A 27,760-nucleotide genomic window follows, 5' to 3' on the forward strand; every position below is an offset into this window, starting at 1 on the left:
AGCTAGTAGCAGACACTATTAGGTTATTTTGGACCTGTACTGAATAAATCCAGTCTAAAAACATGTTATCAAACACCTTGCTAACTTTCTCCTTTCCTTTTTTTCCTCCTAATTCCTTTTCAGGTCGAGGCTGAAAGGCTGAGAAGCTTCTGCTCTGAACTGCATAGAGCATCACTTTATCTTTCAACTCTCACAGAAACTTTAGGGAGGCCATAGCTGCTGAGAAGACAGTGGCGTATTATGGTACATTTACCTTTGAAATCGCTTCAATACGAATTGTTGGGTCAGTGGAGAACCAAGTAAATCTTCGGTTATCTGCTTTTTCTTAAAATGTATCTGTGGTCAAGCCGCTCTGCACTTCAGCCCCACTGTTACGAAACAGTGGGGCTAATTTACATAAGAACCACCCTCTACTCCGAATTTTCCGTCAAGCTCCAGAGCTTCAGTCAAGTCACACCGCCAGAACCACCAGGTTTTGTTGGTTGCACAGATTCGCATCAGCGCTTTTGATGAGCCCCACATTCTTCAATGCTTGATTAAAGGTATTGAGACGATGGAGGCCCGTTTTGTGTTTGGCGATGTGAAAACGCTGCCGACACATACACAGGTCTGCACCAGATTCTTGTTTGGCCGCTTGGTGCTGCCACCACAGGCAAAAATGGAATCTGTCTTAGGTGTAGAACAATTCTTGATCCTGGGGGTATTTTAGCGAAAGATTGTGACAGACGCCGGATCACTGTTAAAATATATCACCTTCAGGAAGGTAACCTGAACAGGCAATCATGCCATGTAAATATTTGCCTCTGGATTAGTAAATCCATTTTGATTGTTTCACTCGAGCTCAAACAGACAGGTTGCCTTTCCTGCTGAGATGTGGAAGCACAGTGACAACCAGCATGAACCGTCTTTGTTTATTTACTCCTCCAGAAAGTCCATTTCTGCTTGAGCAGCTGCAGCCCACAAAGCCAATCTGTGTGTGTGAGCTTTCTCGCCGTGGGTGATTGGAGCACATTACACCCGAGAGCAAGCTTCAGCAGCAGTTAGCAGAAGAACACCTGCTTCGGGATCAAAATATCAACAAAAGGCCACGTCCGCAGAGGTGAACGGGAACGGCAGCCACAAAGACTCAATCTGTGGGTGGCGTTGAAATCTAATTGACATCGGTGAGGTGCGGTGTGGTTCCTCACCACTGTCAACCACAACAATAATAAACATATTGCTGAAATCGGAACGCAAAGGAGCTTAGGTGTTGAGATTACTATTGAATTACTCCATCATCAATGGAATTAATTACCAGGGAACGTAACCGCTGTGTGACTTCATCTCATCGTTTCAAACTCATCTTACATTGCCCTTAACTCATTCAGTACCAGCCAATTCTAGACCAAGTCTGAAAAGACGTTTAAAAACGTCTTTGGGAGTGAATGAGTTAAAAATAAATAAATAAATAAATACACCAGATGTGTATGTGACGCAAACGGCGAAGACTCTTTGCAACTTCTGTTATCAAGCCAGGCTAAACTTCGCCATCCCCCACCAACCTACAAAGATCTTACAACAGCAACATACTTCATTGACACCGATGACAACTCACACTTTTCTGTTAGCCTACTCTTTGGCGCCACATTATGGCAAGTTAAGGCATGGCGGAAAGAGCTCAACACTACGCAGAGACTGCAAACGAGTTTTTCCCCTGCGCTAACTCCTAGCTCACTGTAAAACAGCACGGGCGGAATGTAAAGCTTAGATTGTTGTGTTGTTCATGTTGCAATCAAGTTGTGCGCACGACAACACAAACAAACCAAAAAAAAGTAGGCAAATGGTTTCAGTTCAACTTGCGACAATTCGATGGAAACATTTCATCACCTTCACGATGAAATTAACGTGATTACAATGCAGACAAAGGAAATACAAACTCTCGCCCGGAAAAACACACGCTACGACTCTAAAACACAAAACAAACACATTGAAGTGACTCCTTCTCAGCCTCACAGCAGTTCCACAGCTGTTTTCTCCAATTCAAAGTCTGCGGATAAAAGACTGTTTAATGCCTGCGCTGTTGGTTTGCAACGGTGCTGTGTGCCTTCGAGAAAGAACAGAGTAAATAAATAGGGAAGGAGTAAATGCAAGTCGACAGAGGGATGAGAGTCATGCACAGCGCTACGCAGCTACGGCAGCCTGCAGCTCCAGCTGAAAGAGAACAGCCAGCCTCTATTTTTGCGGTTAGGAGCAACTAGGACTCGCAAAAAAAACTAAACAAAACCAGACAATACAATGCAAATCAAAAGAAGCTTCATGTGGCTCTTTCAGACACAGACATTCCAGCCAACATTCCCAGAGGCTCGTGTTCTAGAATGACGGGTAGCGATGCTCGTACCTTTTTGACATCCCTGACAAGGTGGTAAAGCGTGTTGGACGGGCCGTGCCTCTGCAATCGAGAAAAATGAAACAGAACACTGCGATCAGGATGTCCGCCGCCGCGGGACGCGGTCCGCCAAAGACACGAATGATGTTCTCACCGTGTTGTAGAGCTCCTCCAGCCTGGACAATGTGAGGAAACGGTGCATACTGACTCCATTTTCGATCAGTAGCTTGACAAAGTCCACCCGGTCCAGAACTAAGGCATCCAACATGGCTTGCTCCAGGGAACCAACCTGAGTAATACAGCAGTGAGGAGTCGCACACTCACGTTAGCATAGTCACGACACCGCTTGGCTAATGTGACCGCTGACACTACTACCTGAAGATTTTTCGGCCCGAATACAACCAGACAGCAGTTAAATAAGCATCGTGGCGGCATTTGAAACACGGCGGTAATTTTCGGCTCATTGACGTCTACGAATTTTGGCCTGTACGAGTAATGGGTGGATATTTTTAACGGAAACTTGTCAGCCAATCAGAGAAAGTGTTCGCTGAGTAGAAGACGAAACGAAAGGCATAAGGAGATATTAAGTTATACCATTTTTTAAAACCAGATTTTCAATAGGCTCAATCACACAAAATAATTCCCCAAAAAGGCCATTTTTTTCCCCAATACAAAAACTCAATTTCTCGAGAACCCATTTTCCGATTTTCATGTGTTTTAATCAGATTGAAGTGGCCATTTTGAAACAGACTGCATTTTGACAGACCTGTCATTTTGGGAAAATCTTGTCAACATAGCCAATGAGTTTTTGTTGAGCCACACATGAAAATCTTGCTGCAGATTCTGAACAAATTAAGCACTGGACTGTTTTTACAATGTCACACATTCAACCCCCCATCCCTTTTTTTCTCTTTTCCAGTGAAAGAAGAGCAAAACGCAAAAGTGAATGTTTGCCTTTTGTGTCAATTTGATGTTTGGCCTTTACTTGGGACTGGATGACCTTGTTCCCACTTTTTCAACCAGTTTCTTTCAGTTCCTTGCCAAATCGACAACACCAATTTTCCGGTTTATGCCAATTCTTTCAATCATTTGAAAGGTTTCGGCCTGACTGAAAATGTCAGCCCAACTATCGCATGCTATCATTTGAGGTCCAGTTTGGGCGGCCTTCTTGCGAATGTTTGGTTCCTTACGGGCCACTGTTGTCCGTAGATGAAGATCTGACTGCGGGCGATGTCGACTCTGTTCCACGCGAGAGCCAAACTCAACTGGTCGGGAGCTGAAGCGTTGGCACCTGAGGGGAAAAATAGGCACATGTTTTGCTTTCGGGGTTGAAGCGATGACACTCTGACCTTTCTAAAAGCAATCGTACAACTCTGTCATGGAAATCTGATGAAGAGGCATCGGTTCTTCGATTGATTTTGAGGGGGAGAGGTTCCGTTTTGATGTCTATTGCTTGTCGCTGACTTTTCAAAGAAGGAACTTGATTTTCTCAACACCATATCGCAATGCATCACCAAAGCAGGTTCACCTTAAAGACCAAATCCCAAGAAGCAAACTTGGGCGCCGTGTTGGGTAAACCCATAGCGGCCTTCCAACAGGCGCTTGGCACGACATCGGCTTCATTGGGTCTACCGTCAACATTCATTGGCATCTTAAGAACAAGGGACATTCCTTTTACACTTATTGAATTTTGTGGTGTGTCAAGCACAATGACAATGAAGAAGCTTGAACCTCGAAAAGCCGTTTCCAAAACAGAGAAAGGAGGGCTGAGGCATCCCCAATCGTGTAACAAACGCCCTGACGGCCTTCCTCCCTTTTGTCTCATTCCAGCCACAAAAGCTGCCCTAAATGAGCTGTTTTGCCACCAGCCATTTGAACGCCTGATTGGTATGCCGGACGCAGTCGTTCGCCGCCGCGCTGAGCAACAACAACATTGGCATGTATAGAGAGATGCCACCCCTAAAATTGAGAACCGAAGAAACCTTTAGGATTGACGGTAAAACTTCCCCTATTACCGTAATTACAAAGTACAGTAAAACCTCTCCTTTCTCATGAGCACTTTGAAACCGTAATTCATGCCTTCGTCAACATCCCGTCTGGATGACTGTAATGCACTTTACTTTGGAGTCAGCCAATCCTCCATGAACGTCTCCAGTTGGTCCACAATGCTGCTGCTCGCCTCTTGACTGGTACTCGTAAGAGGGAGCACATAACTCCTACTCTGGCATCCCTTGACTGGCTCCCTAAACATTTTGGAGTTCTTTTTAAGATCCTGTTATTTGTTTTCAAATATTTAAAAGGCCTCGCTCCACCTTAGCTCTCTGAGCTCCTCCGCCCAGACAAACCTGCCCGGCGCCTCAGTCTGCGGACCAGACATTATTAGAGGTGCCAAGAACTAAGCGGAGGCTCAGAGGGGACCGAGGTTTTTCCATTGCTGGTGCATCTCTTTTGAATAACCTCCCACTGAAGGTTCGGCAATCACTGCCCATCTTCAAAACGCATTTGTATTCTTTGGCTTGACTCAGCATGACTCAGACTCTTAGTTTGACTGTTTTTGTGCTTTCTACTGTCTTTGTTATTAATTTATTGTTTATTGTGGTATATATGATATTTGCTCCGTGTACAGCACTTTGCATACAGCGCTGGCTGTTTTCAAGTGCTCTATGAATACAGTTGAGGTGAGTCAGAACTGTTGAGGTGAAATTCGACTTCAAGTATTTGCAGTCCGCTGATAACTCGAGCATTTTAAGTGACCTAATTAAAAAAAAAAAGAGTCTGCTGTGAATGAATCCATAATAATCCTTTAGCATTTAAACAAGAATATTCAACGAGCCCAACAGCATAATCACTCTACAAAGTGCTCCTAGTTTAAGGCCTGCACACGCACCACTGGAGCCTCATGCTGCGATTTCACATGGAGCCTTACTAATAAGGGGACAAGCTCGCTAATAAGCACTTTACCGGAGATTTGTGTGCATTAATGCGCAGGGTGGTCTTGTTTTATTCAAAGCACGTGACCTTACAGTGCTTCTCCGGGGAGGCCAAATTGCAGCAAATGATCTTTATGGACCGAATCCGCAACTCCCTCAGACAGCGCACATCAATGATTCCAACGTCTGCTTTGTTCAAGCACTTCCCGGAATCTCACAACCTCCCGGTTGGCTCTGCTGCCACCCCGCGCTTTGTATTCATGCGTTTGTCGCGCTTCGGGCGGGATCTCGGTTTGCGTCAGTGAGGGGTCTCATCCAGCGTTTTCAAATGCTGCTGGGCAGGATGCGACAGTGGCAGGATTTCACTTTACACTCAAAGCCCTCACGCGTCTTTTCTTGGCGGTGCGGTACAGAGGGAAACGCGCGCGTAAATGACTCGAGCGGCTTACTTCCACGTGCATATCTTTTTGCTCTTCCGCGGCATGACTTTATTGAAATGTCGTCTTCCCACTCTCAAAATACCGACGGATAAAGAAATGAAAGGCAAAGCAAATCAAATTCAGAAAGAAACGGCGCTGGAGAAAACGGAATACTGTACGTTTGTTTCCAGGCACAGCAATAAAGGGCCAACTCGCGGAGCGACGCTTGAGTCGAAGGAATTATGCATGTGGACGATGCTGCAATGATTATATTTCTCCGCAAATCTCCTCTAAACTCTTTGCGAGTGTGCAAGATAGAATGCCGCAAAGTGCTACTCACGCAGCCGGAGTCCTGCTGCACCATCAGAGCAACCGTGATCAATCCGAGACCCTGAGCCACCAATCGAAAGTATGGATCCCGTGCGTGTGTGTGTGTGTTTAAAGGAGAGGTATGGGAGTATGGTCTTGGGAAGCGTTTGAGGTGGAAGAAGAAACAACTGTGGTTAAAATTAGGGTTCAACACTAAAATTTGATTTTGGAAAACTACAATAAGAAACAATATGTGAATAAAAGAATGAGGCACAACAATACATATTCACACTGTATTGATCAAAATATCGGGGCTGACCTTGACTTGTCTTCTTTCAAATAGATTTTTATGTGATTGTCGCAATGCTAGCTGTTTGTTGATGTCTTTTTTTAATTTTTATTTTTGCATAAAACATCAGATTTTTGAAACAAAAACACAAGCAAACTCCCAATCCCCACACATTCGATTCCGAGTGAGCTGCATGAACATTGTAGGAATGGACTCAAGATCGGGCTGATGGAAAAGTGAGCTGAACAGAACCAAAAGGGGATTGCTGTTCATTTCGGCGCCTGGTTATGCTTCAGTTGTGCCAGTCTATGCGCGTGTGGTCCAATCCCAGCGGCCCCGACCGATCCCCCGTGCATGCAAACCCGCCGATGGTGGCGTTTATTTGCTTTGGCAGACAACAAATCAATAAGCGGCCGGTGAATAAAGTTAAAACACCTCGGCGAGCGAGGGAGATGGATGGTTTTCTCTGAGGATGGTTGAGCCCGAGGGGCCAATATGGAAGATTTCCTTCACCGTCTTTGAATATAATATGTTAACGGTATTAGGCCCTTTCCGCCAGGAAGCAAATAAAGGGCGCCTCCAAACGGACAACAAGCATGGCAACACGCATACGAATGGAAAACAGTTTGTGTGCCGTGGATGCTTTTAAAATCGAGACCGCTCGGGCCCACCGAATGTGCGTGCCGAATAACAACTTGCCTGGAGGGCAACATGGAAGCCGCTTACTGTCGAGTGCACACGCGCGCACGCACACACGGGCCTACCTTTTAGGAGTGCCGTGAGGATGGCGAGGTCAATGTCTTGATGACCCTCGGACCCCATTCGAAAGACTGTTATCTGGGAGAGACAGGTTGACAGAAAATGTGGTGAGAAATGGAACTGCTTTTGTGTTTTTCTTTTTTGTTTTGAAGACCACAGTCAAAAGGAATGCGCTGTATTCTTTATCTTGAGGCGGCATGTTTCGACGCCGGCACGCCTTGGCTGCGCCCATGGGAGCGTAGGTGCACTTACATGTATGTGCTCATCCGTGGAGGGCACCTTGAGGAAGCCAAGAAACCGGGGGAAGCGTGTTCTGAATGCCTGACGAGTGACTCCGATAATCCTGCAATCCAACCATCCGTCTCCCCCCCGCCTCCCCCCCCCCCCCCTTTCCCCGCAGCCCATCTCCCACCCTCTAAATGGCTTCATTTCATAGAGCGCTGTAAGCTTCCTCTGCATACTGCTGCTTCGGTGTTCTTTCGGCCAATGCAGCAAATTACGCAGACCCCCCCCACCCCCCCATTATTTTCATACAAACATGACTGTTGAAAAAGTCATCCCATCCTCATTGGTGATTTATGCCATCTATTATCTCGGCCCATTAATCATCCGCGCACCGACATGCCGATGACATGCGGACTCGTCCCTGTGAGAAATGAGGAGTGAGGCCCGGAGTAATACCTTCGACGTGTGTCACGCAATCACTAATAAGGAAAGCAGTTCAATACATGCGCGTGTGTGTGCGTCGAACACACACACACACACACAGGGCTGTGTAATCAAAATGTCTTTCTCCAGGTGGAATGAGAGTGCAATGGGATGCGAAGGTATCGATTAGTGGTCTTCATGAGGGTGAGCACAGATCACTTGTGTGTAATTGCGTGAATGCAGAGAGGCGCCACTTCGCGTCCAAAATATTTATTTTTGGCTTTCACCCTTCCATGCGCCAATCATGATAACATGAGTAACCGCTGTCCCTGAAAGACTTAACATGATCGCCCTCGTTTTGACAGCACCCTCGCTGCCAATCCCTCGGTCGCGCCGCGATCAATATTTCATCGCAATCGCCAAAGCTCACGAGGCCGACTGCTATTCTCATCCACGAGCAGCTTTTTTATGTACTCTCGGGCTGGCGCAGATGTATGAACACCGGAGCCTTGCTGCTCCACCGAGCATTATAGTCCATGACGGCAAGAGATGGGCAAGTCGAAATTTCTCTGTCAATTGGCCGATTGGAAAACGAGATGCCAAAAATGCATGATTAGCGATGAATCAACTTCAGGCTTTAAGGTCGATGCACACCGGTTAAGTTGACTTGTCAACTAAACGATTCGACCCCCGGCGTGTTAAGGCAATTTGTAGCATCCTATACCATCCCAGCTCATTGAAGCTCCGTGCAGAATTCCCATATCGATCTGATTTTCTGTTGCCTTCAGGACAGAAGATGGATGAAATTGTCATTTAAGAAAGAGCACGATAATTGAAGATCTTCATCTTAGTTCCTGTCCCCCAGATGTGTCAACCTTTAGCTCGCCTTCTCCCAGCCAACATCATCATGACCAATAAATCGAACCGTGAATCTTCCCATAGCCCCCCCCTCCCCGCCCCTTACCATTCCCCTCCTAGTTTCTTCCTCTCTATTCCCCTTCTCCAATCACGTCCCTAAGGTGACCCCCCCCCACCCTCCCCGCTGTCATTTCGGGATTCAAACCCACAACGTCAGAACTGTGAGGCAGACGTCCTAACCACTTGTGTCCACCCTCAGCTTTGAGCAGAGCAGAATAAAGAATGAGAGTAGAAATGCAATAGTAATGAAGCGGTGTTCGCAGGCGGTGGGATTGGGAAAACGGAGACGAGAGGAAAGAAGAAATAGGAAGTGAGCGAGGAGGGGCAAAAGACGTGATGGGAGACGTGTAAAAGGCAGAGCAATCTTCCTCCTGAGTGCAGGATTCCCTCATCTTCATACTTGCTAAGCTGGACGCTTTGGGGATCCATGCTGCAGTGAGTCAAGCTGATTAGAAAATATGCATCATTTCACTTAAAAAGGGCGTGCTGAATGTGACATGCACACACGCCAAGAGCAGCTCACATTTTGGCGGCCAAAACACCAAATAAAGGCAGTCAGCAAAAAAAAAACAAACAAAAAAAAACAAAACATTCTGGTGGGTATAAATTGAACTGTGAAAAGCTGGTGTATGTTTTATGTGAATAAAATCGCAATATACAGTACGACTGCCCAAACAGAGGGAAATTGGACACTAAATTTCTCTCCTCATACATTTTTAAACAGATAAAACCGCCCAACCAATAATAAACTGCCTCTTTGGCTACTTTGTCTGTTTTTTTTTTTTAACTCCCTTTTCTCTCATTTCTCCCAAAAGCACATTGTTCTTGCAGTTTTTTTTAAAAGTCACATTTTCTTCTTTAACTCCTCTTCTCCTAAGTGACCACTTTGCTTCCCGACTCATTCTTAGTTGCTGAGTCGAACATGAAGCCGGCGAAATACGGTTGATCCTCGTGAATATTTAACCGGAATTAAACATATAAGGGCTGTTCTCCGCTCAATTATTCATGCCAGGAGGGGAAATATCAGGGCACTCATTGAGTACCCCCAACTTGCATAACATCGCATTTGATGGGAGGGGGAAGAAGGCCCACCTCCTGCATAAATAATAAGACTTTTGGTTATAAGCTCGATGGGAAACAACAACCAATAAAAAGGGCATTTAGATCTTTTGGGAGTTTGCTTGACGGCAATGTAAAACGGTTGCCCTATTTTGCAAACCGATTGATAAGTGGCAAAGCGATTAATAACCATATCTGGCCAAACGCAACGTTATTTTTCGAGAGCTACCGGGCTGTTGACCATGAATATGCACTCGATGGAGTGATTTAATCAAAGTAGATCTCCTCCCTTGCATTTTCAGGAATCTTTCTTCCGTCCTGGCCGTAAAGCTTCCAAGCGTGTTGCATGTTCATGTCCAAAATATAAATGACAACAACCGTGCGTGTGCAAGGTCAAGCCACTCACCAGCTCCTTCTTTTTCATGCACTCCATGAGAATGATGAACAGATGTTGGGCCTGCGTGCGGCTGTAAGTGAAGGTTTTCTGGATGGTCACCAGCAACTGGTCTCTCAGCGACTCGTTAATTATGCTGGAGGGGGAAAAAGATGCCAGGGAGGAGCAGCATCAATGAAAAAGAAACAAAAGAGGGCGGTGTGGGCTGAATTAGATTTGTTGTCCATAAGTGAAACCAAGGTCGACTGGGACTCTCAGCTCTGTTAGGCCTGAGCGTCCCTGGACACGCGATGAGAAACTATAAAAATCGATGATGCAAACAGTGTCTCATGAGAAACATAATGCGTTATCAAAGTACTGCATCAGCACAATTTTCTCGTTACAATTTTAATTTGCTGCAATTGTTTTTATTCCAATAACCCGTTTTCCTTAAATGCATTCATTTGCACGGTCGTCGTTACACATGCTCAGCGGAATGCCAAATGGGGGTGTACGGTCTGCACAATCTAATGAGATTCAAAAATGTAGACAAAAACAATTGCCACATTATTGTTAGAGTTGGAGTGCTTGTATCGTGGCACCTCAACTTACACTGTATGAGTGACCCGACTCACAAATTTTGGAGAGACAATTATGGAGCGCCTGCTTTCTCTTGAGTTGTAGGCAAAAATTTTAGTAACCAGCATTTCGTGATGACAGCAAGTGGCAGATAGTAAAAATTACTTCCCCCCCAAAATTGCCAAGGGCTTCTTTGCAAGCTGGTACAATTTAAGTTTACTGTAAAGCTAAACATAAAACAAACAACGAATTGCAAGTTTTGGATCATACCCACATAACTTAGCAAGCTAGCTAAAAAAAACAACTAATATCAGTGTTGCACTCGTTATAGCAACTGAAGCAAATAACAATATTTACAGGCATATATTCTTTATCCTCTCTGCAAAACAACTGAATATGACTTCAGTTTACTGAGTTGAGAAGAGATCATTTTTTCCATTTATTTCATTTATTTGCCCAAGTCATGAAATAGTGCAACCGTATGCGAGTGCTTTTGATTCGGATGTTTTTATATAAGCACGTACCCTCCCTCCTCTGAGTATTTGTGACCAAATGCCAAGATGTCGGAGGCTCTGCCGCTGCCGTCACACACCACTACAGGGACTGGGGGGGTGTCCCTGAGGTACTCCAACACAATGGAGATCACATTAGGGCCTCCTTCCACAATGAGAGCCACGACTGGTACGCCCTGTCCAATCCCTGTCCACAAACAAAGGCGAGGAGGGGGAAGAACAAATGAGGAAATGCAAGTCGCACAATTGGGGAATCTGCAAAGCATTGAATGTGACCGAGGAGATTTGCATAAGACAAGCGTCAATTAAGTTGATGGTTCTGCCATGGCAGGCAGGCTGCGACTGGCTGGCGATCAGACCGGAATGGACCTCACCGCTCGTCCAAATTCCGCTGGGGATAGACATTCTGACATGTTTTTTTCCCCCCTTCACTCCAAGTTTTCGTCATAACACAGAATATTCCTCGAAGGGCGCATCAGGCGTGACCGCTCAATATCCCGCCCCCCTAATGTTCCAAGCCTCTTTGGTGGTCTCGGTCCAATCTATTGCCTAAAGCCGTCGCCCCGTGTTGTCCTGTTCAACATGCCATTTCTTTTTGCCGGTTTGACTCTTCTAATTCCAAAGCAGTGTATTGCCGGATCATCCCTGGCCCGCACTCTCATCCCCGGCTCTGCATAATTCAGGCAGCCTACAAAGACACGGGGGCCCTTCGGAGGCATACCCGCCACCGTGACGTTTTACTTCACGCAGCCTTGCGAGCGGGGACAGTTACATAAGGAGAATATTTTCGGGACCTCATCCTCTTCAAAGAGTTCAAACGTCACCGTGCCGTGACGCGTCACAAGATTAGACACTAGCAGAACAGAAAAAGGAAGAGGGGAGGGAAAAAAAAGAGAGAGCGAAGCAGAAGGAAGATGATCACGTCCGTGTTGCCGTTTGTACGTTTGGAGTAGTGTTGATGACTGCGGAGGCAATGTTGTGGTTTAAAAAGCGAATTGTCGTTAAAGTAAAAGCCACCATGGGGCGAACGAGGAGGGGGAAGCACAGCTGCGGCAGCTTTAATAGTGTAAAAAGCATTTTGCCCATGCACACGCAAAACAAACCACAGAGTAATGAAATTACACTGAACTTCACTAACCACAAAACCTTTTGGTCATGACCTTTAAATCATTTGCTTTTATTAATTTCTAACATTGAAATCAAAACATTATCAAAATGAGGATAAGGCTGCAGTCAACCAATCGCATCTTTTGGAAACAATTTCCGATTGAAATCGTTTTCTGCTCCAGCCTGGCCTGGAATTCATCAGTTCACATTATGGGAGGAAGACACCCTGAGTGGGGACTGTCTTCACAAATCCTAATAAAACATACCGTTGCTGTTTAATTTATTCATTCATTCATCTTCCGAACCACTTCATCCTCACTAGGGTCGCGGGGGTGCTGGAGCCTATCCCAGCTGTCTTCGGGCAGTAGGCGGGGGACACCCCGAATTGGTAGCCAGCAGGGCACACAGAGACGAACAACCATGCACACCCTCACTCACACCTCGGGACAATTTTAGAGTGATCAATCAGCCTGCCATGCATGTTTTTGGAATGTGGGAGGAAACCGGAGTACCCGGAGAAAACCCACGCAGGCCCGGGGAGAACATGCAAACTCCACACAGGGAGGCCGGAGCTGGAATTGAACCCGGTACCTCAGCACTGTGAAGTCGACGTGCTAACCAATGGACTACCGGGCCGCCCTGTAGACATTGTTGCAACAACCAGGGATTGAACACTCAACCTCTGGTGTGGCACTCCATCACTCTCCCACTGAGCCAAAGCACCACACTGTTTAATTTATAATAACAATAATAACAAATATAAAGGTTTCTATTTTTCACCGCCACGTATATGGTAGAAACGTCAATGTTTGTGGAGCGACTTTTCTCCAGCAGTCCGCAACGTGTTGCTTTGATTGATTGACTTCTACGACTTTCCCTCTGGCTTGCCTCAAAATGATCAATAATGGCACGTGAAAAAGTACATGACGGAAAACTTGTGTGAGCAAGCCCCCTTCGAGCTACTTCGGAATATCTGATTGCTTTGACTCACATCAGACATCCGACATCCAGTAGTACAAAGTGTGCTTCTCGGTGTTGAATTAAATCAGCTCCTAAAGGAGCTGGAACACTTTTGAGGTGTGGTGAGATTAAAGGCAATATTATTTTCTCTTTTAAACAAAAAGATCATAACTCACTTTCACCTGCGTGTTATCCCCCCCCCCCCCCCCCAAAAAGAGCATATTATGTTAGTTCTAACCTTTTATCACTGGGGCACATGGCAAGGGAGTAATACACGAAGAATCTTCTGACCTTTTCATCTCTCTTGGTAAAGGTCTACGATTCCACAGTCCACACTGATGGCCATGCTCTTGTATTCTTTCCACGCTGTGTCACATTTTGCCATTCAAGCATGTGCCTCAACTGGTTCATGTGCACCTACGATGAGGCTCGCACACCCCAAGCTCACGCACATCAGACGATGATATTTCTGTGCCGCAAGGCAGAACACCTTGGCACCTTCCATTTATCACATGCACCTTAGTTTTTTAAATTGTTTAACTCCAATACTGGGGGGGGGGGGGGCTGTATGCGGCACTTGGTTGTTTTTCTTTGGGTGCGCCTTTCGCCCAAGGTCGGCCGGGATAGGCTCCAGCACACCTGAGACCCCGACTGAACGCAAGCATGACCAAAAGCTAAGTAGCAGCTTGCTTCCCCTTTTTGTGAGACGATTGTGTGGAAGGCACTTGGTGGGAATTGATTCCACACCATGATCAATACATGACAGCGAGTGTCCACACATTCATATAGAGACAATGCTCAACGGTTTTCAGTGACCTAAAATTGAAGTTGGCGTGAGGGCAAAAAAAATGGCCTCACAAAAATCACCAGTTTGCCTACACGGGGTCTGCATGTCAGAAAATGGTGCAATACAGTATGTTGCGAATTCTGTCAGCTTACTTCAGGGGTGTCAAACTCATTTTTGTCACGGCCCACATTATAGTTAGCGGTTCCCTTGGAGGGCCGTTATGACTGTGAAACCATATAAGGAAGTCAAGAATAACGGTTTATTCAACTGTAGTTTAAGTTACTATAATGAGGGTTTTGGTAAGAAGAAAACTTACAATAGCTTTCTTATGTATTACATACGAGAATTCGAAATGTTGGTATAAATTTTAGCAAGCATCATCGAAGTCAACATGTCTGATTTGCTTTCGCAGGCCACATCAAATGATCTGGCGGGCCAGATCTGGCCCCCGGGCCTTGAGTTTGACACAAGTGGGTTACATCAATTGCCACTGAATTGAACAACAACAACAATGGCGACAACAAGCAATTTTAAACGCTACTACACTGGATTTCGTTTTACTACACCCTAGAAGTAATTTTTTAAAAATTGTTTTCATCACATTTATTTTTGCTTGACGGGCAAAAAGAAAGTTGTCTCGGTGTTGACGGCGCTGAGCCCGCCCCCAAAAGTTTAGGGATCTTGACTTTCCCAGTGCCATTGCTTAGCATTAATCTTCCGCGAATGGGCCGGTCCACGGAGGAGGTCATGATGTCACGGTTAATCTGCAACGCAAGGCCCGATGCCTTTCCAGATTCAATTACCTCGCCTACTTCATTTTTTTTTTTGTACACGTGCGTTGTGATTAATGAAACTGTTTGGAGGAGAAAAGCCAGTGAAGGTTACCCGGAGTTAAAACACACACATATCCCCGCATTGAAGTGAAATTACAAGCGCCAGGCACTCAAGGTTCTTCGATCGTACCGGTAGACTTGATTTGAACTTGGTGAAATGTTCTTTGACTGGATCTGGCAGTGAGGCGGTTGCTGTGAACGGGAAGCTGTTTTCTTAAGTTTAAGGGAGGGAAAAAAAAACGGATGAGCCTTTGAGCAGACTCTTTTTCACTGAAGACTCCGCAAGGTAACGTGTCATCTCAGTGAATGCCTTCTGATCGGTTCCATGCTTCCTTTTCACTTGACATTCATATTCGTCCCCCTTGAGCTCACCCTGTCAGACCTTTCTTTAGTACTCATTTTCCCGACTCCCCTCAACTTCTGACTGACTTGAAAGTACACGACTGAAATGCAACTGACTTTTGGCTGACGCATACCAACGCTTGTGCTCGGGTTCGCCTCGCTGTCATTTTATTTATATGCTGTAGCTATCATTTGTCTCTCCCTTTGCTCTCCAACGTGTTCTCATTAGGACACTTTTACGCTACGTTCTATCTTCTCTTCAGTTGGAGAATGGTCACGCACCAGTTGGAGCAGCAGGATTAGAAGGACATTATCACATCATTAAACCCGAAGCAGGGAATCTTGTACATAGCAACCTCACTTTCACCACATGTGATTATATGTGATCCCCGAAACAAGCTGCAGGAGTATTGTCGCCAAACGTTATAATTTCTTCATTTCTTTAATTGGACTGCAGGCTACAGCGGGATGCTTGCAGGAAGCCATGCTGTGAGGAAAATTGATGCTTCCGATACCTGATTTTGTGGGTTTATGGGCAGGTATTCAAATGAATCAAAGAACTGTCTACTAACCCCGACAGTGAATGCGGAGGAAGCAAAAATAGAAATCGAGCGTTAGCTCAAGTCGAAGCACAGATTGTAACTCTAAAAACTTGCAAGTCGGCTCACTCCTACCTGAAGGCGCCACAGGTACTTCCGAAGTGCTACAATATATCAGCTATTAAAAGCAGAGGACGATTTGCATTCAACTGGACTACACCTCAGAACAGTGTCCTCAATTCAGCCAGAGGGTGAGATATACATTTCGGTCCTTCTGACAAACGTTGGGGAGAAAATTGTGAATAAATTGCACATTGTGCCTCCTTAAAATGTAAAAGATTGACAATCTGGTATGCTGAATGACAGATAAGCTTGCTTTACCCTTGGTAGCAGTATTGCTTATCTCGTCTGCAGATGCCATCAGGCTAAGTTTTCTCCTTGGATCGGGTTAAAAAAAAAAAAAAAAAAAAAAAGTTGAAGCGGGGCACAATTCGGAATCCCATCAGGCACTTTGCATGGCAGTAGCCTGGAGTGTCAGGCGATTGTGTGACGGTTGGGCATCCCTTTGCCTTCCCAGCCCCTTTGATATGATTCCAGGCATAGGATGACAAAGGGAAGTCCACAAGTCACATGACTCAAAGGTGAGCAGAGCGCAAGTCTGCCACGTGCATCGAACCATTTAACCCACAGGGCATTTCTTTACATGCTTGAAGCAGAGAAATTTAGTTTTAGAAATGATCCGACAATATACGAACCAAAAACAATCATATCAAAGGTAAGCACCACATCAGGTGATTGTTTTCAAAATGAATTGATCTCTTTGACTTAGAAATTAATGGAGTCATATCGGCAAAACTCTTTTGACATTTACAAATGTATTTTGTGTGCATGTTGACAACAAAAGGAGGGAGCGGCAAATAAATCATCGTTCAACACCGCTCCCCCCGATTCAGGTCTGTGTCACATTCTAAACAATACGCTGAGAGGCTGTTGAGAAATGTATTGGAGATGGAACGGGCGGCGGTGGTTGTGAGAGTGTGAGAGAGCACGAGCGAAAAATGCGAGAAATGCATTTTGTGTTTGTGATAATCCATTTGGGTTGCAGCCAAGACATTAAATGGACATTGAAAAGTGATAAATGCAAGGTGACAGGGGCTCACTAGCAAATGAAGACCGCGCAAATACACGTTAAGAATGTACACAGAGTACACGCACAAAATACAAATAGGCTATTGCTGCCCTTTTCTGAGCATGAGATAAGCTAGTAGCAAACATGCTAAACTGGATGACTAAAAGGGGTGGGAAAAAAATGACACGAATCAAGCAATATCTTATCGCTTGTTAATCACCTCGCTGACAGCTGCCTCGTACGCTGAAAAAAAAAAACCTAGATAGAACTGACCTTTAAGGATAGTGTGACATCATCCACAGTGCTGGTATGTTAGCATGGCTAAATTAATCTGAGCAAGGCAATAAATGTCAGTTTGTTGCGACGGCAACATATCTTTGCTCACAAGTTTTTGCTTTAAAATGCTTTGAGTCGTTTGTCAGTCACACACACAAACACACAAAGCCAACAAGTTGGCAAAGTTGCGTCACAGTGCTCCAAGTTATTCTCGGCGTGTTCGTCTCGAGCTTGACATCTATTTTGTATTTCCAAGTGCAGGTCTACACTGATGTTCTTTGAAGTTAGTTCTAAAAACTGATGTGGTGGGAATTCAGACCTACTGCTAGTTAAGATGATCATTGAGGGGCTAACCAACTAGCTTCTCTAATGCTAGGATTAATGGTGCAAACAGCAGCTTTTGATTGCAAAGTGTGGAACGCACCGTCGTCTCCTCGCAGGCTCGACATGCTTTACTAACTTACTCACAGACAACCCAAGCCAACATTTTGTTCATACCAGTGAGAAAAATCACCATATGTCTCTAATGTTGGTAAATATTGTGATGTACCAGAAACAAGAAAATGAGGAATATCAAGCAGGTTCACTTAAGGAAAGGGTTTGACTAAGCTGTCGGGAAGCTCTGGAAAAAAAAAAAAAAAAAAAAAAACCTTTCCTGAAGGAAGGGAACATTGCAAAAGGCTTGTGGAGTTTGCTAAAAATATCCTGTGAGTGTGTAACGTAAATCAGCTCCTGATTCGTCGAGCTGCAGTAGGACAATAGAGTGCAAACCCAATTGGTGCACGGTGGTAGGATGAAAGAGTCCAATGACTCAGGCAAAGTGGGTCAATCATGCACACTCACGTGTGTTGATCTTCTGTAAGGAGATGTGTTTCTCTAACTGTCGCCGTAGTTTGACCTCGGCGCCGTACTTCCCCGTGGTGCCGTTGTCGGCCAGGATGAAGTGTGAGTGGAGACTGTTGAGAACCGTCAGCTTGCTCATCGGGTTGGACATGGTCTGGTACGGACGTACCACCTGCGCAAAGCAACCATGTGAAAAGTGAAACATGCCTCAAAAAGCGGTGAGTGTCTGATCCTTATTAACATGAAAGAAAACAAAATGAAATATAAATCTGCTGAATAACTTAATGAACATTATTTGGACTGCCTGCACACACTCTGACAATATGAGCGCCACTGCCACCTACTGGAGTGGATGTGCAATTTCGCTTTATTCTTTCCATCCACCCATCCATCCATGTTCTAATCCGCTTATCCTCACGAGTGTTGTGCTGGAGCCCATCCCGGCTGTCTTTGGGAAGTAGGCAGGGGACACCCTGAACTGGTTGCCAACCAATCACCGGGCACACATAGACCAACAACCGTCTGTGCTAACAATCACACCTAGGGACAATTTGAAGTGTTCCATTAACTTGCCGTGCATGTTTTTTGAATGTGGGAGGAAGCCGGAGTACCCAGAGAAAACCCACCCAGTGTCTTTGTCGAGGAACGACAGTCTATGAGGACTCCACTTGCAGCTTCATCACTTACGTCTTTGCCAACGAGATCCTCCTGATTTTCCACAATGCCCCAGGGCGCAATACCAATGGTGCAGATCTTTCCCCTGGACTTGGAGGCATGGTCTTTTAGTGCATCACCCACATGGCGAATGACCCCTATTGTTTACATGTGAGGGCAGGGCCGACAAGGAAAACAACACAGCGTTACGCGACTGACAATCAAATCACATCTCCCCTGTTCACAATCAATAATTCATTGTATTTGGTGCAGCTGACTTTTGAAACAAGACAACATGGGATTGTGGTTCACCTGTATTGACGCCTCCGGTGAAGATCCAGGCTCCGGTCGTCATGGCAGCCTTGATGAGCCCTTTGCCAAAGACCTGCTTGAGTTTTGGTTGCAATTCAAAGTTCTGCAGCCCCCCGTGGACCGAGATGAGAAGTTTGGGGAGCTCCAGCTGCCACTCCTTGGTCATCAGATGCAGCAGCAGGTCCGGCTTGGTGTCATAAGACACTCGCACGTACTGATAGACAGACGGACGTGCGTCAGTGATCGTGCTGATATACGGACACCCGCCGCGGGGGCCAGTGTTGCTTGTTTTTTAGTCTCCAAAGTTCTGAGACAGATGTTTGCTAAAATTGGAGGCCACATGTAGCGGAATTATGAAAAACACCTGTTTATCTATCTAATTCATCCTCAGACAAGCGAGCGAGCATATGCGTGGCATGAATAATTCAACCCTGCCAATACATTAGCTACAATTCACCTGTAAATCAACGACGTGAACTGCATGGAGGCAACAATTACCGCTGACGGTGACTGTGAGAATCCGATGCAAAAGTCATTCGAAACAAACTCGTTGCACTTGTAATTATCTTCAAATTACTTAATTGGTGACCCAGTCTTGAATTATTCTGATGATCAAAGGTGATCCAAAATATGTTGTGAATGATATTAATGTTTTTCCTCATCACTGTCAGAAATTATTAACAGCATTAGTGTCTTCACATAAATTAATACCATTCATTATTTATGTCATAATATCACAATGAAAGGTAATTTTAGCAAATGTGTGATTACAGAAGCGCGCATCGAACTGGTCGCCTTTTGCATCGATCAATACCCAAGATGCACAGCTCTGACTTTCAAAAAGGCTGGCGAGCGGCTGATGGAGCGTATCTTGCAGGTGTGCGGTGTGTTCACCATGGCTTTGTTGGAATGTCCTCCTCCCTGGAATTCGATGGTGCCGAAGGCATCCGTGGGGCTGAGCTGAGTGTGTTTGCTGATGGACCACTTCTCAGACGGACTGTCGTTCTTGGCCGCTCGTTCCGCCTTGTCATTGTGACTGGATGAAATGCCGGGGGGAAGCCCCACGTGCTGTCCTATGAGGCGACCGCAGCAGCACCTACGTGAGATGACAACGCGGCAATCAACGGCGCTCTTTTTCACCAGATTGGATGTAGGCAATGGGATTTATTTGGCAAAACTCAACTCAACTGCATTCATAGAGCACTTTAAAACAACCGCCGCTGGATGCAAAGTGCCGGACACGGAGCAAAAATAATTCATACAACAAACAATAAATGAAGAATGAAGAAAGCACACAAATCAAGTCGGCTGTTGAGTCAAAAGCCAAAGAATAAAAATAAGGTTTAAGAAGAGTTTTAAAGATGGGCAGAGAAGGGGCTAGTTCTCGGTACCTCCTAATTGTGTCTGGCCCACAGGCCCGAGGCACCGGGAAGGCCATTTAATGATTTGAAAACAAATCATAGGACTCTAAACTGTAGAGGGAGTGAGTAAAGGGATGCCAGAGTAGGAGTTATGTGAGTTATGTGACGAGTATCAGTCAAGAGGCGAGCAGCAGCACTCTGGACCAACTGGAGACGCTTAATGGAGGATTGGCTGACTCCAAAGTAAAATGCAGTACAGTAAACTAGACGTGATGTGACGAAGGCATGAGTTACTGTTTCAAAGTGCAGTTGGATGTCTGCGAAGGACAAATGGAGATGATATAGCATGTGCGGTTGTAAAAAATGAAGTGACGGTCTATCAACAGAATTGTCTCTTCTCACAGGGTCGTCGACAAGGACTTTTGGGTTCTGCTGGACCTTCGCACTCCTTTATCAGCGCCTTCTCTATGCTCTGAACTCTGTCTGTTCCTCCTGTCCATCGACAAAAGCCATTAAAATTAAAATGAAAGTTACAAGCGGGCCGTCCTAATTTGGATGTTGCTTTCATATTTGTTTTCCAGTCCCGCAGGAGGAAGTAAGAGAAAGTGGCTCGGAATCTGATTCTGTTGACACTTCATATTTCCGTCTTCATTGCTTTTCCTTTGCCTCCTGCAAAGCAAGTGTTTGTTTTCTACTTGAAAGAAATGATGTGATCTCGAGGGAAATTGCCGCCACGTCGTTCGATGATAATCCTTCATCCGAACAAAGTGTAACATACTGAAGCTTGCCGCTTGGCATCAAGCCTGGTCGGAGAGGAATTAAAATATTGCCTTTTCGGCTCTCTCGTCGGAGCGGCGACAGCTGTTGTAACGAGAGGAATCGAGTCAAAGCAACCAGTTCGGCATCATGAGTGCAACGCACGAAATCGAGTCGCAGCACACTTGCGTCACTTATTTGGATGGTTGTGGAAATGAAAAACCTCGTACATGTTGACGAATTGGACGCGGGGAATAATTTCGCCGATCCAGAAGCAGAAACAATTGCAACGGTGACCTTTACAAAACCTTTCCCCATCTTATCCATATTCAAAGAGACAATTTGAATAATTACAATAATTAGTTCTGTTAGACCGCGCTTCATTGTCAGATGTTCTACTCATAAACCTGCAGCACTTTAACAAATTCGGGCAAGAAACGGCCGTCTCTTATTGTTAGTCGCGTCCTCAGACCAGGTCCTGGCTGTCCTTTTGAAGTTCCGAACATTTGACGGAGGCTGCTGATGTGACCAGACGCTTGGCTCCACAAAAAAGAGCGGTGTCCATCTTGACCTTGCATCATTTTTCAGCCAAATTTGGTGTCCCACCCAAACAGTTCACAGTCACTGACTCTTTTTTTTTTTTTTTGGGAGTACATATTTACATTTTTACTTTCGTTTTGTTGATGTATTATTTTTTTTTGTACACAAAATGCTGGCAAAAACGACAAAGCCTACGCTGCCAGATGTTAATGGGCCTCACATCTGTCGGAAAGATAAGTGAAATGAAATGGAAGCAAGGAAAAGGACGCGTGTAGTGACTTTAGGGCCACTCCGTATTTCCAATTTGTACACAGCTGAATCATCCGTCTCTACACCACCTGGGCACTCAGTAACACAAGCACAAACGCAGTCTAAATTGCGGCGCGGAAATGAACCGGGCCACTTGGTGGAATCTTTCAAACCATTATGTTCCAATGTGAGGGCAGACAGGGACTGTCAAAATGAATTTTTGCCAGTACTTAAAACCTAAAATACTGAAATGTCATCATTCAGCAATCAGGAACGCCGGTTTCAGAACGTCGAGGTAAAACTTGCTTTACAAGTTGCTATCCCCCCCACAAAATGCAGGACACCGCCACTGGATCGGGAAATTGAGGGGGCCGCGACTGAGTTCACTGGTTCGTCCAGAGTTTTTGGGCCGGTGAGAGCCAAAAGAGATTTACACGCCTTATCAGTGCACTCCTCATGCTTGTTGGTCGGTGACGATAACGGGGCAGCGTTGAGCTTCCCATCTATCCTTCCGGTCTGAGCGATCACCTCTCTCTTTACACAGAAGGTCATTCATCTGACGACTCCGCTTCTACAGATAACAGCGATGCCTTTGCACTCTGCTGGAGCGCCTCCATGCCTTCGGGAACTTGTTGGTCTTCACCCGCGGCTCACGTGGCTACATTGTTTGTGCAGTGACCCGCTAACGGCATTTGACTTCTCTTTGGACGGCGTGTGAACACCATCCGTCTTATCTTGGGTACGAGTGCTTCCCCGTTGAGGTGGGAAAAAGGGGGCCACTGGTGAGGCAGCGCAACTTGGAAGCAACTTGGAAGCAGCGCAGCTGTTCATGGTGCATGAAGGAAATGTGCGTGGCTTGTGGATGTAGTCGCTCGACGCATGGAAGCGCATCGCAACCTTCGTTTCAGTTGCGGACGAATGTTGCGAAAAGAGGCGGAGCATGTACGGAAATAAGAGCGTGCGTAAAGCCGTTACAAGTGCCCTCTGTGAGCTGGCCCTTGTCTTTGTTGCGCAATTTTAATGCCATTTTGCCTTTTCGTAGGAAGGATGTGCTAACGGGGCTGCTACTTCTCCGTTGTGCAATGACACAAAAGGATGCGTCTGGGAGTCGCAGAGGATTTGCGTGAACTCATAAACACAGGCTCGCAAGCGCACAGGTGACAGATATGTTTCTTTGCTTTGGGACAATTTGCTCTAAGCAAGCGTGTAAAACAACAACTGCGGGCAACGCGGCTTGGAAAGCTTTTCGCAACTTCGCTTTTCATCATCATTACCGTTTCACACCGCCTGCACCGCTGTGCAGGCAGTGTGCGTGTGTGTGTGTGTGTGTGTCTGCGTGTGTGTGTGTGTGTGTGTGTGTGAGAGAGAGAGGAATCGAAATTGAAGCTACAACACCCATCATTGAAAATCATGTTGAGGGAGATGGAGGCCTCCTAATTCAAATTAGGGTTGGAGTTTTTCCTTTGTGCTCCAATGGTAAACATAAATAACTTTTATTATATTTACATTTTTGTCGTGTAGCAAAATGATTCCCGCAATCACCATGTCATTACGTCTATGCACGCAACTACTTTCAGCACTTTTTGTGATATGAGATATGTCCCCACATAAGGAAAGAGCGTTGCAGGATGAGCAATTTAATTTCGTGTGTTGCATACCTATGGGGGTCTTTGGCGCTCACAATGATATGAACGCATTCTCTCTTGCTGAACGCTCTCTCTATCCATGATTTCTGTGCCTGCGGACACAAAAACAGAACAGTAAGGTTAATGTGGGTGTCCAAAAAAAAAAAACAAAGCAAAAAAAACCCAAAACAACAAAAATAGAGTTCACAATGCTTACACAATGGTCAATGGGACTGAACAGTGTTTAATACTTTAAGCATTGTGTACATAAAAATGCAAGTTGCCTTGCGAGGCAAGCAATTTGGCGACACGCAGGTTACTCAAGGGACACACACACACACCGCCCTCCAAACATGATTTAGAAACAAGCACACTGGAAAAAGCCCAAATCACTTCAAATGGAGTCCCTCACACATAGTTCAATCACTGTGACACAAATGCTTCATGCCGAGAGTCGAGTCCAAATTGGTTGAAAGAAGTTGCTGGGACAGAGAGAGAGAGAGAGAAAGCGAATGTTAAATGCAACGAGGCAGTAAATGATGTCGGTCCATGTTGCATTGCTAAGTGAAGTGCAGCAAGCAAAGTGTGTGTCTGCTTACTGAGATGTTATGCACGCGAGGGACCACATATGATAGAAATTTGCAGCAGCGAGTAACTGCGCTGCATCGTAATGAGAGCCGTGTGTAATATTTTTGGTTACCTCCGTTGCTTACATAAGAGAGTGGTTGGAATCAAAGGCACACCTCACTCAAAGCGTCAATGGAAACTGTAAAAGCGGCGCGTTCAGCTCGAGCTCCTGCTTCGCGTATCGTTAATATGCAAATCGTCTCGATGTGTTTGCGAACGCGTGTCGACAACATACAAATACGCAGCCGGCATTATAAAGTTGCGCTGGAATTGCGCATGTGGCGGTCGTATCCGTCGCACGTCTGAGAGAGCGGGCCAATTATCCTGCTGCACACGTGCACGGTGTCTCCACAGTGAATGCCTGCGGCACGGGATTAGAGTCGAGATACATCCATTTAGATCAGCTCCAAAATCCAATGCACAGATTCACGGGGAATAAACACTGGAGAAGAATCCACGCAAGACTCATCAAACCACATATGAAAGAAAAGCACGGTGCGCTAAGCTTTTTAGTTGCACTCACTTTTGAGATGCCATCAACAGTCAGTCAAACTCAAGGCCCGGGGGCCAGATCTGGCCCGCCAGATCATTTGATGTGGCCCGAGAAAGCAAATCAAAGATGTTAACTTTCTTGCTAAAATCTCTACCAAAATTTCTAATTCTCATTTGTAATAAATAAGAGCAATACTATAAGCATTTTCTTGTTCCCACATCCCTCATGACAGTAACTTAAACAATAGTTGAATAAATCATCATTTTTGACTTCTTTATATGGTTTCATTTATAACGGCCTTCCAAGGGAAACGGTAACTAAAATAAGGCCTGTGATAAAAATGAGTTTGACACCCCTGCTCTAGAAGGACTGGTGAGTGAGATATAAGCAAGTTCAAAGTCCCAAAAAAATGTGACTTTAGACTTGGCGAAAAAGGGCTTTTGTTTGAATTGAATACAACTTTATTTTGACCTATAACCTGCAACATTGTGCAATGAGGGTGGACGGAAAAAAAAATAAATCATCATAAATAAACAGCCACGAAGATGTGGTTGCACAAGCGTGCACGTCCGCTTCTAACTGGGATGTGGTTGTGTTGACAACCAACCAAACCCATTCAAATTTATATGAACCCTTTCATGCACAAATAATGATCAGGATTTTTTTCTCGTGTTTTTATTTTAGACATGGAAAAAAAATAATGCCAGCGAATGGCAACACACATAAGGGTCGGCCCATTGTAGTGGTTGGATGCACAACCGTGACATTAAGCTTAACATCAGAAAAAAAACAACAACATTTGAAGAGCTGTCCACTCTTGTCACCGCTGTCCCCTGAAAGGGTTAAATTTGAGTCAGCATGCACCTGCCAGGCTGCCGCCATTTCTTATTAACTTTTACACCACATCCCAAAAATCCAAATGTGTTTTCTGATGATGCAAATGATCCAGGATCCGGGAACGCTCAAGACTTTCATGATTGGCAAAGCCATTCACAGAAGTGAAATGACCTGCGTTGCTGTAATTGCATTGAAATTCGGATTAAATGTCCATGGGACGATCTGGCCGAAAGGAACGGCCAAATCCAAAGCAACAAGAAAAGGTCCTGCCTGCTGTTCGTTCTGGGAGAGCGGAGCTGGCTGGTCTCCCAGCCAGCAGCGCGTAGACTTGCTTGTACAAGCCTTTGACCGTCGCCGCCGCTACAACAACACACTACGCATCCGCCTGACTGAACCTGTCAAACCGCGGCGCCCCTAAACCCACCGCAAACCCGCCGCAAACCGGACTGGACCAAACCTGCATCGGCACACTTGCCCGAAACACAAGACTTGGATCTGTGGTGAGCCATCACTCTCGGGGGGGTCGGGGGGGGGGGGCTGGGGCTGGGGTTAGGGATCATTCTGTGATCACATTGGACTCAGTGGGCCACAAAAGCTAGCACCCCCAATTGTTTCTACAACGTGCTGCACCTGAGTATTCATCCACCAGCAAAACGAGACTGACTGCAGGTGGCGGAGGTCGTGGCATTGACAAGATCAAAGCGAAAATCAAACGCTGATAGGTTTGCCTTTCTGTCCGTCAACAAATCCTCGACCTTGATGGTTTACGTTACTTTAGCCAAGATGCAACACTGGTTCCCTGCCTGCCACCCGCGCCTCCTCAAAATACTGGCTTCTTTCAACATGCGCAAAAAGATGCTGCCGATGATCGAGCACAGTGGTTCCCAACGTTGATTGAGGTCAAAGGCTTGTACAAGCAATCAACTTTTTTTTTTTTAAAAGTTCGAAAAAATTGCATGGCGTACCAGAAAGAAAATTGGTCACCATCCTCTTGACAATTTCATCCTTCTGTCACTCTAAGTTGCTGGCATAGATAGATGTACAAAGATACATTATTTGTTATGAATAAATCATTTTCTCACCAATGAGGTCAAATTGAATAATTTTCCACAACACAGTTAGAGCTCTCACGGCACGCTAATGTGGCCCCAGGCACACCGGTTGGGAATCGCTGGATACGTATGCAGCTGTGCGCGAGAAAATGACTCGACTGCGTAAACGGAGGAGGAAGGTGAACGGTGAAGAAATTCATCTTTCCATCCGTAATCAATATCGATATCAGGCAGAGCGAACAACCAAGCGAATAGTTTAAAAGATATGACTCGGTCAAATAAAAAGGAGATTTAGATCTTTTCTGTCATTGGTTAAAAAACACAGGCCTAAAAAAAAAAAAAAAAACATTTGGACAGAATGGCGCAAGTCATTACTTAACATTCATGCGAACAAAATTCCTCAGGTGCGAAAGAGAAATAACGGGTGAAATACACAATCATCAACCAAAGAGCCAGATTTTGTTCAACCCAATGGACAAAAAAAAGCAAGTCCATCTTTGAAAAACCATTTGACCGACTCACCCGAATTTTGTGCCAGGCCGCATTCTTGCAGGCTTCCCCACATAAAGCAGATGGCAGGTAGCATTTTGACGCATGATTCTCGCCGGAAGCTCGAATGAGTGTATTATTTGCGCGCGCGTTCACGTTTACTGAGGGGCGCACGCTGAGCCAGCCCTTAACCGTTGCCAAAGGGATCAGTCTCCTCCCCGCCCCGACTGCCAAAACGGCCCGAGTCGCTCACGGCTCGACCTCGTCAAAGTCTGATGTTAAGCTCACCTTCATATGCAGCTCTAGAAACTGGACAGGAGATAGAGGTCATATCAGAGGACACAAACATTTTTTTCGTTGGACGAGCAGGATCGCAATAAAAATAAGTTAAGAGTTGTTTTTTTCATTAATTCCAGCTAGACGGCGATAAATTTTGGCAAATTGTCAAATTAATGGCCTTGTATTTATGTTTGTGATTAAATCCAATTTTGCTTCCGCACAAAAAAAAAATTGTGGTTTCAAATTGAGGTCAATGAAGAATTTATTGATCTTAAAAAGCACTTTACTGCCGATGATTCTGCATTATCGCGGGGCAACTGTCAGGATCACTTCATTTGATGATTTTGTTTTCTTCATTATTTTCTTCACATTCTAGTCAAGTGTGACATTTCAAAACTAACTCCTCTCGCTTTTGTGTCTGCTCACCAGTTGCCTCAGTGCTCAACCGACTTTATTGTTTTCATGCTTTTTTTCCCCCCCGATTTCACTTCTGAGCCTCTTGGCTAAAAT

The 27,760-nt window shown here is 45.3% G+C and overlaps 1 protein-coding gene across 8 annotated transcripts in view; it reads right to left on the reverse strand.

Moving 5' to 3' along the window:
* Positions 1–27,760, reverse strand: part of trpm3 (transient receptor potential cation channel, subfamily M, member 3) — an 83,680-nt gene that overhangs the window by 29,198 nt on the left and 26,722 nt on the right. For all 8 annotated transcript variants that reach the window (XM_086111320.1, XM_086111319.1, XM_086111313.1 and 5 more), the window contains exons 2-12: positions 23,507–23,586; positions 19,837–20,038; positions 18,943–19,156; positions 18,664–18,788; positions 17,977–18,148; positions 11,173–11,347; positions 10,103–10,226; positions 7,077–7,149; positions 3,556–3,656; positions 2,520–2,654; positions 2,378–2,428 (exon numbers count right to left, since the gene is read on the reverse strand). In XM_086111320.1, the coding sequence (XP_085967446.1) occupies positions 2,378–2,428; positions 2,520–2,654; positions 3,556–3,656; positions 7,077–7,149; positions 10,103–10,226; positions 11,173–11,347; positions 17,977–18,148; positions 18,664–18,788; positions 18,943–19,156; positions 19,837–20,038; positions 23,507–23,586 (1,452 nt within the window). The remainder of the gene's footprint in view (positions 1–2,377; positions 2,429–2,519; positions 2,655–3,555; positions 3,657–7,076; positions 7,150–10,102; positions 10,227–11,172; positions 11,348–17,976; positions 18,149–18,663; positions 18,789–18,942; positions 19,157–19,836; positions 20,039–23,506; positions 23,587–27,760) is intronic.

Source organism: Hippocampus guttulatus, chromosome 5 (assembly GCF_054856545.1).
Source record: "Hippocampus guttulatus isolate MCC_2025c chromosome 5, RoL_Hgut_1.0, whole genome shotgun sequence".
Lineage (NCBI taxonomy): Eukaryota > Metazoa > Chordata > Actinopteri > Syngnathiformes > Syngnathidae > Hippocampus > Hippocampus guttulatus.